This window comes from Triturus cristatus, chromosome 12, assembly GCF_964204655.1.
Source record: "Triturus cristatus chromosome 12, aTriCri1.1, whole genome shotgun sequence".
NCBI classification, from domain to species: Eukaryota; Metazoa; Chordata; class Amphibia; order Caudata; family Salamandridae; genus Triturus; species Triturus cristatus.
This window is the reverse complement of record NC_140595.1, coordinates 612890884-612907241: the sequence shown is the minus strand read 5'-3', so window position 1 is coordinate 612907241 and position 16358 is coordinate 612890884. Positions and strand designations below refer to the sequence as shown.

The following is a 16358-nucleotide window of genomic DNA, read 5'->3' as shown; positions in this document are numbered from 1 at the left end:
GAACGCTACATCACGAACACATGACCCAACACCTGCGAAACCTCCACTGGCTCCCCGTCGTGAAAAGGGTCACCTTCAAACTCCTCACCCACGCCTACAAATCTCTCTACAACATCGGGCCCAAATACCTCATCGAGAGAGTATCTTTCCACGTGCCCAATAGGAACCTCCGCTCCGCCGACCTCGCCCTGGCAGAAGTCCCCCGCATCCGCAGGAACAGAGCAGGCAGGAGAGCCTTTTCTACATCGCTGCCAAGACCTGGAACGAGCTCCCCGTGAACATCAGACGCTCCCCAACCCTGCACACCTTCAGGAAGGACCTCAAGACCTGGCTCTTCGACTGATCCGGAGTGTGGCCTTCCTGCCTACCCGGGTGGGTTGTATGTGGGAAAGGTGTTGAATAGTATTAACAATTGAAGAAGACAACATTTAGGGCTTACCATAAATAGCAGTATGTCCAAACAGTACACAATTGGCAACCTTATAGTACTGTGGAGGTGGTGACTTAACTATAGGCAGTGAGGTCAAGAGGGATATGTGCCCATTTTAGGTCTCGCCTAGCGAAAGCAGCCCATGCGCTGCTCTCGCTATTGCGAGTACCTTTTGGAATCTATTCTGCCGAGGGCGTGTGTGCACGCCTCTGCATGGACAAACATGGCTGCTCTTGCCATTTGTCCATAGCAGACAGCATGCGCGTGTCCGTAGTCCGTAGGGACTGTGGACAGCCCGACGCCATTTTGCCTTTTGGTTTCCTAGCAACGGGAATGCTTTTTCCTGTGTCACATGACTAAAGCAGCCAATAGCCTGCAGGTTGTTGTCAAAGATAGAGCGGTTCATACGCGGACACTGGGCTTGGCGCTTTACACCATCGCTTCGGCAGCACTTCAGGGCTCACTGGTGCTCGGCAGTCACAGCTAAAGTCTGTGTGTGTACCACTGTTACTAGTGTTAGAGCACAGAGTGCGCTGCTTTTACCACCGCAGGACCCGCATGAGAGGGGGAGAAGTCCAGACTAATAATTATGTATGATCGTCTTATTAACTAGCGAGGGAGCTCAGTGGGTTAAATGCTCGTCGGCGATGTCTCCGGTGATGAGTGGTAAGGAGTCTGGTAAAGTCCATTCACTGTCATTCTCGAGATATTGATGCATTGAATACAATTAAAGTTGGAAACTTTCACACCTGTGAATGACAGCACTTAGAAACGACTGCACTGACATGAAGCTCTATAAAAGTGATTGTCTGAGGGTTGACTGTAGATAATTTTGCAGACTACCAAATGGGACTATTAAACAACCCATGTATCAGACTAAATGCGAAATATTAGAATAATGCGAATTATTGTCAGTGCTGCCTAAAGCTGGACTCTCCGCTTCTAAGCGCTCACGGACATTAGCCGACTCAAAGTGAGAATAATTTGAAAGGGCTGTTAATACCGCAGCCGTGCACGACGTGGTGCCGTCTCTGGGCGCTAGGTATTTCTTCTCAGTGATGGAGGCTCTGTGAGCATTAATGCTGTAAGAGGCTTCTCCTTACCAGCCGCAGAGAACACCGCACCCCACCCTGAAAACACCAGATCAACCCCCTCCCTGTGGAGGTGATACTCCGGCGATCTGGCAGAAGGTGGCCTTGAGCCAGACGGACGGTACCCCGGTGGGAGGTGTGTGTGTGTCTTTTTAGGGGGAGCTGCGTGTTTGGGGGGAGCTGTGTATGCGCGTGTTAGGGAGAGGCTGTGTGTGTGTTTTGGGGGAGCTCCGGTGTGTTGGGCGGGTACAGGAGCGTTAATCGTTCGGTAAGTGTTCTGCGCCTTCACTCTTCCTTTTTGACTTCCCATTCACATCGTCTCAATGTTCTAACCTGATGCTTTCCCCAAGGGCACAGGTTTTACGTACCTGGGCAGAGCAGGCTTGGCAGTGTACTTGGGCAGAGCAGGCTTGGCAGCGTACCTGGGCAGAGCAGGCTTGGCAGCGTACCTGGGCAGAGCAGGCTTGGCAGCGTACCTGGGCAGAGAAGGGTCAGCGGCGTGCCTGGGCAGAGCAGGCTCGGCAGCGTACCTGGGCAGAGCAGGCTTGGCAGCGTACCTGAGCAGAGAAGGCCCAGCGGCGTACCTGGGCAGAGAAGGCTCGGCAGTGTACCTGGGCAGAGCAGGCTCGGCAGTGTACCTGGGCAGAGCAGGCTCGGCAGCGTACCTGGGCACAGCTATTGACTCTCATCTGGGTAGGGTATATAGGCAGAGCTGTTACTTTTCAGGTGCAGCCTTTTAGCCAGGCAGAGCTTTTTGCTCTCAGACTGGGCAGAGCAGGTTTAGGAGTAAACCTGGGCAAAGCTGGGGAGAAGATGTAGCCTAACGGCTAGAGTGGTCTACCTCGAAGCTGGGGACCCGGATTCAAGTCTCGGAAACGACGCTGAACATTCTGTGATTCTGGGCAAATCACTTAATCTCCCAGTGCCTAACAAAAACAAGCATTTGCAATGCAATAGGTCTCGCATTTGCTAGAGTTTGAGCTATTGGCATTGTAAATGACAATACCTTTTATTTTTGTGTTTGTTATTAAAATATAAATAAAAGGCATTGTCATTTACAATGCCAATAGCTTAAACTCGCATAAATGCGAGACCTGTTGCATTGCAAATGTGTGTTTAATATTGTTTGAAAACAATTTAAAGTTCTGATTGAGAAGTGCTGCCAATCGTTAACTTTGCCTGCGAGCACTGAAAGATGACACGCCATGCGTACGCTGAGGCAGAGTTCATTCACTGGGCATTTCACACGATCAAAGATGTAGTAAGAAGCACAAGCGCGCCTTCAGAGCTGGCTGCACGCATCTGAATGAAAACGTGAAGCCGCTGCGAGAGCGCCTCGGTCACGAGGACGTACAGACGTGTCTCTGAACGGTGCGGGCACATGAATGCGCTGGACGGCCTGCTAAAGCTTCATGTTACAACAGGACCGTGATCTCAACTGAATGAGGGGGCTTGAGTCCGCCATACTGACCGCGAATCGAAAGGACAAAGCACGCCAGCGCGTCCGAGTTGTACTACATAAAGGCGTAAGTAACTCTGCTGGAATTAAAGCGTTTCGTTAAGAAGGCGCGTAAGTAGTTCCACGAGTTGAAACTCAAACTGCTCGGTGCATGTATTCCATGCAGAATGTGACCTGTATATAGAGCGCAACCAGCGTCAAATTAACAGAACATTCATTGTCCGTAAAAATACCAAATATGCATTAGAAATGGCAAGGCTGACCAATAATCCCCTGGGCAACGGGTTTGTTTGCAGAGTACACATGGCGCAACCCTTTGTGTTTCCTGGTTGTTCTGTGACCTTGAATAGGGAATTCACTAGCCTGTCACTTAGAAATTCCGATACCCTCCCATTAAAAGTTTTGCCCCTGTGCTGGTACTCTCCAATAAAAAAAGACTGCACCCCTGCTGAAAAGTGCTGGTACACTCTAATTAAAAATATTGCATCTCTGCTGAGAAGTGTTGGTACACTCTAATTAAAAATATTGCATCTCTGCTGAGAAGTGCTGGTACACTCTAATTAAAAATATTGCATCTCTGCTTAGAAGTCCTGGTACTCTTCAATTAAAAATATTGCATCTCTGCTGAGAAGTGTCTGTAGTCTCGCATTAAACGTATTGCGCCCCTGCTGAGAAGTGTCTGTAGTCTGCATTAAACGTATTGCGCCCCTGCTGAGAAGTGCCTGTAGTCTCGCATTAAAAGTATGTGCCCCTGCTGAGAATTGCTGGGACTCCCACGAGGAGCGACCTGAACAAGCACTGCAGCGAGAGTTTGCAGCTCTGAAGCACGTAGGACAGTCGTAGAAGGAACCAGGGCAGATGCAATGGGAAGAGTAGGGGCGGGATAGGAGGGCTGCTAGGAGTCTCTCGTCCCTCACCACGGCCATCTTTGTCTTAAACAAGCATCTACTTTATGTCACCAGCCACTGATGTTCTTGAATCTGATGCCAGTGTTCACCATTTGAGAGGCATGATAACCCCGCCGCCTGAGGGGAGAATCACTGTGCACAAGCACGGGACGTGATGTAGCAGTCTTTGAAGTCAATTGCGTTCATGCAGGTTACTTAAATGCTTGCAAGTCAGAGCCAAAGTAAACAAGAGAAGCCCGGCGGAGCGTGGCGCTTGGCGGGGGCGGGGGAGCCGACCCTTTGAAGTGCTCCCAAAAAGCGGAGCGTGGCGCGTGCACTTTGGGGGGGTGGGGGAGCGGACCCTTTGAAGTGCTCCCAAAAAGAGGATTGCATGGCGGCACGATGCGCGTGATTTTGCGCGTGCTAGCAATGCAATCCGCTTTTTGGGAGCACTTTTCAAACCTGCTTTCAATAGCTTGGCGGGGGCGGGGGAGCGGACCCTTTGAAGTGCTCCCAAAAAGAGGATTGCATGGCGGCACGATGCGCGTGATTCTGCGCGTGCTAGCAATGCAATCCGCTTTTTGGGAGCACTTTTCAAACCCGCTTTCAATAGTCTCGCTTTGCGATCGCTTACGCGAGAGCAAGGCGAGACCTGATGAATGTGTCCTTCTGTAACGAAACTGGTGCTCATGTAAAGCGCTCGGATACCCGATGTCTCGGGTCTAGTTTGCGCTATATAAACGCTCTTTAAAGCGAGCATTAAAAATGCAATAGGCCTCGCCTTTTATTAAGTTAAAGTCATTTGCTTTGCTATACAATACCATTAGCAAAGCAAATGGTTTTAACTTAACCAAAGGCGAGACCTGTTACATTTTCAATGCTTGTTAGCCATGTCTGAGAGGTGCCAGCCCCGGCGATGGCCGCATGAGGAATAAAAGCATGAAATCAACGCAGTACCTAAATGTAGGTTAACGGGCCCTATTGTGCACATGAGCAGTGGACTGACTAGTTGCATATTCTAAGCATAGTACAGGGATGAAGGCCAGCAATCCCCTCAGTTGAGGTGGCGGCGGGGGGGGGGTCCAGATTATGATGTCCATCCTTTGAGGAGTCAACTGTGGCAGGGATCGCAAACTCCCATGTGGACGAGCGAAGGTGCCGGAGTCCTCATCGGAAGTTGCGATGTGCGGGTCCCTTTCATTGTCGCGGCCTAGGGAAGTGTAATGACCTTACCGACCACAATGAAGTGTGGAGCAAGATGGTTACATTATATTGTCTCATGTTTAACGAGTCACAAGAAGTGGGGTCTGTGAGCCCCGGTGGGAATCGTCGGATGGGCTGGTTACCTCATCAGAGTTAAAGTTGCGTGGACCCATCTCATCGTCCGTGACTCCAGCGCCAGTCGCCGCCCGAAGGGCTCGTCTGCTAACTACAATGATTTGTTGCGGAGCAGGAGAATTTCAGCGGAGTGGGTTGGAGGGAGGCATCCCTCTATCAATTCTGTCGTGGTCGGATGCCCACGGGTTGCCCAGTGTCTCCCGCAGGAGAGGTATGTGGTATTGGTACACCCAGTCCAAAGCATCGTTGGGGGGTCTGTGAAAAAGATGAGTCACCGTTCGTCATGATTTTGAGGGGCTCTGGAAACAACAAGGAATATTGCACCTCCAACTGTCAGTGCCACCGTTTGACCTCCAGTGAGGAGGGCCGCTGCCGCTGGACAGCTTGGGTGTAGTTCTAAATTATTATGAGCTTGTCCTCGACCTTCAACTTTCCAGCCAACCTGGCAGTCCTCAAGATGGCATTGCGGTCCTTAAAGTGCAGCAACTTAGCCAACATGGGGTGAGGAGGCGCAACCGAGAGAGGATGGTGTGCCCCCTCATCAGCCTTGGAGTAGGGATACTGAAAAGGGGCCTCAGGAGGGCACCCAGATCCATACGCCTCTCATGTAGGAGAAATAAATTGCTGAGAAAAACTGTCCCGCTCTACAAACTGAACAGAGTAGAGCTATAAAAGAATGTTCTTTCTTTTTACAGAGCTGTTATGGCTACAAACATCCATGTGAGCAATTTCACTGTTGTACCCATCTTAGTGTCACATGGTTAACTATTTCTCCATGCATCAGAGGTGTCGTAGCCTCAGCGTGCTTAATCACCCATTAAGAGAATACAAAATACCTGAACTGTTTACTGCTATGTGTTGGCCAGTTTGGTGAGAGGTGGGGTTCCAGGAGATCAACCTGTCCCAGGTTCCTGCTTCCAGCAGCCCTAACAGAACGGAATATTAAACAGCACCTTTGGTAGCTCAATGAGCGGCTGACGCACCAGGGTCCAGCGTGTGTGTCTCTATATTCTACCCTCGTTCATCCCTCATCCTGTTTCTTAACCAATCTGTATGTATCACTTCTAGAAGCTGGGTCTACAGTCATGTTTAGCAGCCGAAGAGAACCGAGAACATGATTTGAATGGTGATATTTATGATACACAGTGAGATGACACATGAAGTGTTGTGGCTATTAATACAAAGTACGTCCCTTTGCAGAAGTTATCCTACTCCTGTGATTGCTAGTAAATTTCATGCTTGGATTGTTTCAATATTCTGTAGATGTAAAACCCACAATGTCAATATTTTCCCCAAGCTGTGCTTCTTGGAGGAAGTATTTAGCACTCTGAGCATGAAGAGATTTACTGGGGCCTTGTGCAACCAGGTCAATGCCCCAACGCTATTTGGGATGATTACTGGGCCTACCTAGCACAGATAGTTATCATCAGATTCCTGAAGGATGGCAAATTGAAGAGTGAGAGATGCTATTTGATTTAATTTGGAACATTCCCACTCATGTTAAGGTGTCTTTTAGTATGATCTTCCATTATGATTTGACTCCTCTTTTGCTATCGTATCTTGGCATTTAGGAAATGCATATAACTGTTCAGTGTTCGCTTTTATTTGTAACTGAAATGGTAGGGTTTAATAAACTTTCTTTTTTAAACTTGCACTGATCTTTTTGTAACATTGTTTTTTATGTCTGAAAATAAAAATAAACTTTAATTTAGCCACACCTGAAGTTTTTATCCTTTTGTTTGTCAGGACTGTGGGCTTTTCAGTCTTCAGCTCCATTATAAATAGAAGTCTGGGCTTTCTAGTCACGTTTCATTTCTTTTTTCCATTTTTCCTTTACCATTATCTCTAGTAAGATTAAAGAAAATGATCAGTTTTCAGAGTTTGAATTTGTCTGTGTCTTGAAAGTCATAGCACACATGCATGTTTATATTTTAGTGTTCGCATAATTGGCCTACTACAGGTTGGAATGACATTGGTTACATTATTGTATAAGTTGTATATGTTAACACAGCTGGAAAACGAAATCTCATATTCTTTCCCTTCCTCTTTAGGGACTTTGGAATGCAACCACAGATGAAAACAGGAGAAGAACAATGCTCGGGTAAGAAGTCAAATAACATGCAATATGTTTTATTAGTTTTCATAACTACACATGAAAGAAGTAAACCGATGACAACTGTTTAGAGGGAGTCAAAACCCCAACATACCCCTTCACCTCAACCACCTTTACCCAGCAACCTCCGGTACCCTAATCTAAAATTAATACATCTCGAAATCTCCAAAGCATATTCGTAGTACGCTTTTCCTACACATTTTCATGATAGCATAATCCTTTTCATATCGAGTCTTGCCCATAGTCTAACAAATCAGTCCTGTATGGTTGGTGTCTCCTGCTTGGCTCACTTCACCAAGATTGCTTGGGTAGCTAGAGTTAGTGTGGTTTCTAATTGCTTACATCTTATTGATTTGTAAGATCTGCTGCCTTTAATCTGGAGGCCTAGAAGTACTATTCCTGGTTCTCTGGGTTTTTGCATTTGAAGGTACTTCCTACCTTGCAATACTCTTCCTATTATCTATTTGATTTGGCGCAGGGACAGAGTAAATGCATCAGTGTGCCCGTAGCCCCACAACCTTACTGGGAAGTTTAAATTTGTTCCAGCCTGCTAATTTCTGAGTGGTTTGATACCAGTATGCCAGGAGTTTGTATTGAGTTTCCCTCATCTTTTTTGTACAATAAGCTGAGATCTGCACACTTATACAATCTTTATCTTTCTTTATGTGAAAGGGGTGTCCCTATTTCTACATTCCAGCGTCTCTGTCCTTGAGTTTTTCTTTCTGGTGTTTTGTTGAGGATGTGTGTAAAGAAATTTGATATGTTACTCCTCTCATGTCTCCCATCTTTCAGTGATTTCATGAAGGTAATTAATGTGCACAAGGACCCATCAAGGAACCATCTCAGTCTCAGATCTGGCTATCACCACCTCCTAAATCACCTGCCACCCTTCCTCCACCAGGGCCATGTTCATACATAAGGTGCCACTACTTAGGGCTGCTACCAGTTCTAGGCCTAGTTAGTCTTTTGGCACACTTGCACAATATGTTGGCGCCTTCCAGCTTGTTCACACCACTGTGGGCTCTTTGTCATTGTTTGTTTGCTGTTTGCTGATATTTGTTGCCCACTGTCATTCATTGGTTTCATGGGATAGCTGACTTCGATTGGCTTTCCTGGGGTGTCCGCAGGTCGTAGATTATCACTGATTGCCCTCCCCAAATTGACAATGGCTACGCCCTCCAACAAATGCAATCATTAAACTGTATTGTATAAAAAGCCATGGCCTTCAGTGAAAACGTAGCTTTCAAAATAAGGTACACCTCACCTCTTTGCTGCAATGTTGATGTCTTTTGTTTCCCTAAAGAAATTAAAATACTTTGAGAACCCATCTGTATTTTAACCCAAGTGGTGCTATCATCTTCTGTCAGACAAGGTAAGCTCCAAACAGTGCAAGATGGATACTTTTAGAATTTGTTTTACCACAGAATCACTTTTTTACTGGAGTAGGCTCCCTCAGATGGTAACTTTATTACTATATATTTTCAGGGGAGTTTCTTAAGACCTCAACATTTGGTCCAATAGGATTGTGTATTGTTAAAAAAGTATAGGTCTCTGTGCACATGGCAACTTTGTCATTCGGTCCAGCTATACTGAAAACCTCTGAAATTGACCAGTCATGGCTCTGGACAGAGAGTGCGGGCTACCTCGCCAAATATTTTTTTTTAAACTTCTTTTATTGTTTTTCAGTTAAACCAAGACCATTCCAGTCAGTATTGCGAGCATAAGACATCATACCAGTAGCATGGCTGACTCATCAATCTTGATAATAGTAGACCAACACACAAGATATAACAATTCATCACATTATATTGACGACACATTATGAAGTATACATTTCTTCCCACATCTCCATGGGCTCTTCTCCTTCTCACCATACTAGTCACCCATACCCGCTCATGTAGGCATGGCGGTCTGTGTGTAATCTGGCATTCTGTATGAATTTGGTATAAGCAGTGCCACTAACCTCCCCGTGTGACCACTATCAAGAGGCCCCCCCATTCAGACTTGCGCATGCCGGGCCAGCGCCTCCCCTCCCTGTTGCATTCAACAGCTCCGCGTCAGCTCCCCCATTTCCGTACATATCTCCAGGTGGGGGCTTATGCCACCAGTCCCGGGCACACTCTCGGGAAGCAACAGTCTGGTTATGGGAGAAGTGCCACCCATGGTAACTCATTCGCCCCTCACAGCATAGCAAGCAGAATCTTTAGGAGGAAACCTCCGCATCCGAGGACGCGGACCCCTGTCTATCCGACAATAGGTAGCATGTCAAAGGGGCCCATATATCCCTAGGCCTGGAGGCTCTGGCCAGCATTTCAGCATATGTGGTTAATCTTTCTTGACGGGTCACCAAGTCCACGATCCATGTCTTGAACTTGGGTGCACGCCCCCTACCCCAGCGACAGGCCTCCCGTCGTTTGGCCATAAGCAGGGCTAGGGCAACGTACTTATGATTCACCGCCTGCACAGGTTTAACGTAGCCAAGTAATGCCATCAGTGGCGTAGGTTCAATGCGTGTATTCGTCATCAGAGCCAATGCAGCAAAAACTTGCCCCCAATACTCATGCACCTCAGGGCAGTCCCACGCCAGATGGATAAAATCTGCCCCAGGAGCGTGATATCTATCGCATCTGTCCGAATCCCGCAACTTAAACCTATGCATCTTGACTGGAGTATCTATGGAGAAACTTATTGTGAAGTATACGGAGCCTGCTACTGGCTGAGACCCTCTCTGTTTGCAAGCAACAATATTCCCATTGTTCATCTGCCAAAAATATTCGCAGCTCCTCGTTCCAGTGCCCTCGTGAGGGCGTGTCCGGCATTACACTCTGCGCATGTACCGTCCTATATATCTGGGAGACGAGGCGTTTATTTGAAGTATTTTTCAGCATTGAGTGGAGTGGGGCTGTTACCTGTGGCTCCGCCGGAAATCCCGGAACCACCGACCGAATCCCAAGACGTAGGCGTATGTATAGGAAGACATCCAACGGTGTCTGTTGCATACCCTGAAAGATATGCTCAAGAGACCGAAAGCGTCCATTATGAAAGAAGTCTCCCCAATTGGCAATATTGGTGCGCTTTTGAAAATGACGAAATAGGGTCTCCTGGAGCAGGGGTATTCGCGGGTGGTAACTAAGAGGCAGCCGAGGGGAATAGAGCAGGGCTACACTTAACAAGCATCCTATGCGCTGCCAGGCCCTTGCCGTGCATGTGATTGTGGTCGGATCCCTGTGTCTGGGCGCGACCGGGTCGTGCACCACTCCCTCCAATGGTGTAGGATGTGCAAGCCAGTGTTCAGCCGCCACTTGCGGCATGTATCTCGGCTGCTTCCCCCAAAACCATGCATAGTGTGCTTGCGCACTGAGGTAATAGAGTTCAAAATTTGGTATTCCGAACCCACCTTGTGCATATGGTCTTATAAGTATCTTCCATTGCAGCCTCGGCTGTTTTCCTCCCCACACAAGACGCGTCAGCTCTGATCTTAACGTCTTGAAAAAATAAACCCCTGGATAATTCGGGATGTTTAAAAACAAGTAGAGCAATTGTGGGAGTATTATCATTTTAATTAGGGAGGCCCGCCCCTCCATGGAGAGGGGAAGCGCTATCCAGCGATTGATATCTTCCGATTTGCGAGACATAACAGTCCCATAATTTAAGCGCATAAGTTCCTCCCTATCTTTGGTGACTCGAATACCCAGATACCGTAGTTCATCTTCGCACCACTCCAAAGGGTAGTCCAGCAGAAATTATGTCGTTGCCGCTGTCAACGGAAAAAAGCAAGACTTCCCCCAGTTAATTTGAATTCCCGATAGTACCCCGAATGTTATTAATTCTCTCAGTACCGGATTCAGGTTTTGCTGCGGGTCTCGTGTATATATAGTGTGATATCATCTGCGTACAATGATATGAGAATCTGCTGCATATTGCACCGCAGAGCCTTGTCGTTGTGATGCTGTCTCAGCTTTGCCGCCAGGGGCTCTACTGCCAGAGCAAACAATAAAGGGGATAGGGGTTACCCCTGTCGGGTGCCTCTGGTAATTTGGAAGGCAGGGGATGCGTGCCCATTGATAAGCACCTTAGCCACTGGCGTGTTGTACAGTAGTTTAATCCAGGATAAGAAAAGAGGTGGAAAGCCCATCCGCAACATCACTTCAAAAATATAATCCCATTCGATGGAATCAAATGCCTTAGTGGCATCTAAAAATACTGCAGCTAACGGCAATTCAGGCGACACATTATTTAAGATGGCAAAAAGCGTTCTCAGATTGTGCGAGGTGGCTCTTCCGGGCACAAAGCCCGACTGATCTGGTAGAATCAAGTTCTCCATAAGCAGACTTAGGCGTGCAGCAATAAGTTTAGCCAGAATTTTGGCATCGCAGTTGAGGAGAGAAAGCGGCCTTTAGGAGTCGCATTGCCGGGGCGGCTTCCCAGGCTTCAGAAGAGAGACGATAATAGCCTCCCTCATGGATGCGGGCAATCTGCCCACTTCAAGGGATTCCTCGTACACCTCTCGCAATATAGGGGCCATTAGATCTATATATGTTTTGTAGAATTCTATCGCGAAGCCGCCCGACCCTGCGGCTTTCCAGGATGGCATACTCATGATAGCGTCCTTGACCTCATCCAGCTCAAATGGTGCACATAAAAATTCCCGTTGTCTATCGCTCAGCCAGCCAAGCGCCACATCCCCCCAAAAATTCTCCAGATCCAAGTTGTCCCTCCCACTGGTGGTATATAATGGCTGATAATGCTGCGTGAATGCCTCCCGGATTCAGTCAGTGTCCCAGTAGGCCATACCGTCTACGTCCTCCAACTCCATAACGTAGCCAGAGTATTGAGACTTTCTTACCATCTGCGCCAAAGCCCTACCAGGTCTATCACCCTCCCCGTAACAGCGTGCCACCCAGTATTTGCCCCGGAACCGAGTCTCCCTCTGTGCCATGTCCATATATTCCGTGAGTGTCTCCCGAAACCTGAGCTGGGTATCGCTGCTTGGGTCTAAGGCTAACTGCGTTTCCAAGGACCGAAGCTTCCCCTCCAATTTGTTTTGTGTATGTGTTATGTCCTTCAACACCCCGGCCCCTTTTGCGATACAGAAACCACGGAGGGTAGCCTTAAACGCCTCCCAAATAGTCTCCATGCTATCCACAGAGCCTTTGTTACGAACAAAAGACTCCTTTATCTCATCCCGCAACTCAGTCTGGAACACTGTGTCTAGCAAGATAGAAGCGTGCATGCGCCAAGCCCCACGAGGTACGTAGAATGCCGACGAGGCCAATGTGAGTTTAACAGGGGCATGATCCGAGTAAGTACGAGCCAAATGTTGCACTTGTACTATCGCTGGAGCCACCCCTCTGGATACCAACCAATAGTCTAGTCGCGCCCAAGACGCGCCCTGTGTCGCGTAGTGCGTCCCCTCCCTGTCATGCGGATGGGTGTGCCGCCAAGCGTCGATTAGATGATAAGCTTCTATGGTGTCCTGAATAACAGCCCACGCCCTAGTGTAATGGTGCGGCGCAGGATGTGATCTATCTAGACTGGGATCATACACTACATTAAAGTCCCCACCCCAGATTATGTGACTGGAGCCTATGTCAAATATCTTAGCCCATAGTGTAGTGAAGAAGTCGGGTGCATCCACATTTGGACCGTAGCAACAGGCGAGTGTGACCGAAGCTGAGCCCAATCTCCCCCATGCCAGACAGTATCACCCCTGCGGGTCACAAGAGGTTCCAGCTAATTGAAACGGTACCTGTCTTATAATAAGAATTGCCGCCCCTCTCGCATACGTTGAGTAGGAGGAGAAAATCCTATGTTCCACCCACCTACGCGCAAAGTTGCTCGGGCGCTGGGGAGCGAGATGCGTTTCCTGCAGCAGGCAATGTGCACTTTGTGTCTATCTAAATATGCTAATATTTGTCTCTTCTTCCTAGGGTCCCCCATGCCTCTGATATTCCATGTGATGATATTTAACATTCCAAGGTCACTATCCGTCATAGATCGAGACATTCTCTCCCAACCGGGGCAGCAATCACTAAGTAGTCATCCATGCTCTGTTCCTTATTAGTCTGCAATCTCTGAGATCGTATGACATGCCCACATTCCAATACATCAAGTAAAATCTCTAAGTTCTCCAAATAGGAAACTTGCGCGAAGATCAACATTCGAATAGCCCAACATAACCAGACCCTGCCCTCCGCCTCCCTCTGAAGCAACCCCAACCTGCCAGAAGTAATCACCCTCCCGCCCCTCCCCAAGTCCCACGCATACAAAAAAAACACTAACATCCCCACATACATCCTGCAATGTACATTCCCCGGGGTACACCCGCAGGGGGACGTTGCTAGATGGCAGCACAGGTACCTCCCCCCCCCCCCGCAGAGCCCATCACTGGCCACCATTCCAGGCTCAGGCAGGTGGAGGGTTCCCGGTGCATCGTTGATAGTGCTCAAGAAAGATGGGCCCCGCCCGAAGAGCAGGAAAAAACATATTCATGTCTCTGCCTGAGAAGTCTACCTCACCAAATATCCTCGCTTGTTTCCATTAGAGTTCGATTGATACGCACTGTTATTTTGGTAGTGATCCCAAGCCTAACTTGTTCAGTTCAAATCTGTGTAGCTCTTATACATGACCATGAAAATTTTTTGTCACATTTTTTCTCTGTGAATGTTTGAGGTTCATTGTGATCTAGATTTGCAATTCCCCGTAATATAAATAATCTAATTATTTATCGTTTTTTAATTTTCGAACTATATGTTTAGTACGAGAATAAGACTTTGTTTGCAAAATTATTCAAGAGCCATCAATTGACCCCCAATAATTTCAGAGTTTGGTTCTTTAATTTGAGCTAATGCATTTGCAAACCAAGAATAGATTTCCCATTATGTTTTTTTTTTAGTAATGGAGTTGCTTTCTAACTCACAATTGTGCTCTTATCCTTCCTATTGCTGAGGTGTATTCACACTTGCAGCATATGGCCACCATCATTTTTTTCTTAATCGTACAACGTTCTCAAATCTGTTGTCATGATTTGAGAAAAACATTGTGGCAGCTGCTAAGTCCAATTTGTCTTCTTCCGGTCCAGTAGTCTGCTATTCATGTGCCAGCATTAGTGGTTTGAGAATGTATGTAATGGTTTTTTATAACACAGAACACTGAAAGGTATGAGAGTGTTTTACATAAAACAACCGAGATGCGCAGTCTACCATTAATATCACTTAGAACAAAAGCAGTAATAAACATAGCAACCAGGCAAGCTTCAATTATGTAGCACCAGTATAGGGCGGGAGGAACAGATTAGGATAGGCAGGATCAAAATGGTAGATTATATTAGCCTGACAAATATAGATAATATTTCAGGTGTTTAAAGAAGGATATCATGGTGGGTTTATGTCTGCTGGTGGTCAGTTCCACAAAAGCTAGGCAGCACCTGAAAAGAATTGATGTCTAGCATAGGTAATTTTGAGGGTGAGTATTTTGAGTGGGAGATTAGTTTTACTTCTTGAGGCCCTGTCGATCCCCAACTCTTTCAGCAGGGAAGCAAGGAAGGTGGGGGAGTTGACGTGGATAGCTTTTTAAGCCAGACAACCCAATTTGAACTTTATTCTGCCTTTAAAGGTAAGCCAGTGTAACCCAGCTAGGATAGGTGTAATGTGGTCAGATTGTTCAGTAGATGAAATATGTCTTGTTGCAGCATGAAGTACAGTTTTTAATGGGATGAGGGCACTCTGATAAAGCAATACTAGTGCCCGTCCCACAAATTCAAGCCCAGAGTGAATAAGGACATGCGCTGCTCATTTTAAAATAGTTTTTGGAGTGTGGAGAAGTTTGTATCAAGGCTAGTCCCAATAAAAAAATAATTTAGGGAATGTGACAGAGAAAGATCTGTAATATTAAGGTTGTTGATTAAGTCTTGGGGACACCGTAAATGATTGATGAATGTTTCAATGTCTTGCTGTCGTATCTTACTACTTGAGAGTGGTTTAATAGCTAGGCGTCAAACCATTTGAGGAGGAACGTATGATATCAAAGCGTTGATTTAGTAGAGGGATCAGAATAGCGTGGTAAATGGTATTGAAGTCAGAAGCGGATTTGAGAAGGATATGGAGGCATATGTCGCCACTATCAACAATACGGTGGATGTCATCATTGTTTTTGAGTAAAGCCATTTCAATGCCATGGCCAGCTCTGAATCTAGACTGATGAACTGTGAGCAGGTAAGATTTATTGATGTGATCATTAGGGTGAAGAGAGGGACATTTTTCAAGTGGTTTGCCTAACCACTGAAGGTTTGAGAGAGGGTGGTAGTTGTCAGGCAGGTTAGAGTTGACGTTGTGTTTCTTCAACAAAGGGGTACATTTGACTCTGTTAAAGTAAGTCAGGGACAATTCCTTAGTGGGATGCATTGATCATACTGAACCAAGCTTTTGCAAATAAGAGGAAGTTATCCTTAATGATGACTGGTGGAATTATGTTCTTGAAGTATGGGGTCGGTTTGAGATTACTGATTATTGAGGGCAAAAAGTCGGTGCAGGGCATGGCCAAAAGGATGTACCATTTGGTCATTGCCTACAGAGTTTGGCTAATAGCTCCGCTCTTTGTGCTGTGAAACTAAGTGAGCTTATGCACGTCATTTCTAAAAGCTATCCCTTCACTCTGCCCCGTGCCTGCAGAGCACAGAGCTTGTGCTCAATAGACTTTGGGGGTGAGAGACACATGGACTAGGTTCAATGCATGGCCAAACACTACACCTGTTTCCCAGTTTCCTCTGCACAGGGGTGAAAGTCATGCACTGTGACTTTGGGGAATGTGTGCAGGGCTTGGATGAAAGACACGCTGTAAACCCAGACCCAGCTGTACAAAGGCCTTGCCAAAGCCTATGTGCTCTTCGAGGGTCTCAGAGCTGGTTGAACACATCTGTAGGTTTTGCCCAGGCGATCCTTGGTAGGTGGTGCTGAGCAATTGCTCTGCACTCAAAGATCGTGTGGTAAGGATCTTCTGTGCAGTGGTGTGCAGAGTAAACATTAGATATGGCCTTAGGCCA

General features: G+C 47.0%; 1 protein-coding gene across 1 annotated transcript in view; it reads left to right on the top strand.

Annotated features, from left to right (window-relative positions):
- The window catches only part of ZNF276 (zinc finger protein 276), a 326477-nt gene that overhangs the window by 153486 nt on the left and 156633 nt on the right, over positions 1-16358 (top strand). Inside the window, exon 3 of the mRNA XM_085639722.1 lies at positions 7257-7306. Coding sequence (XP_085495848.1) covers positions 7257-7306 — 50 coding nt within the window. The remainder of the gene's footprint in view (positions 1-7256; positions 7307-16358) is intronic.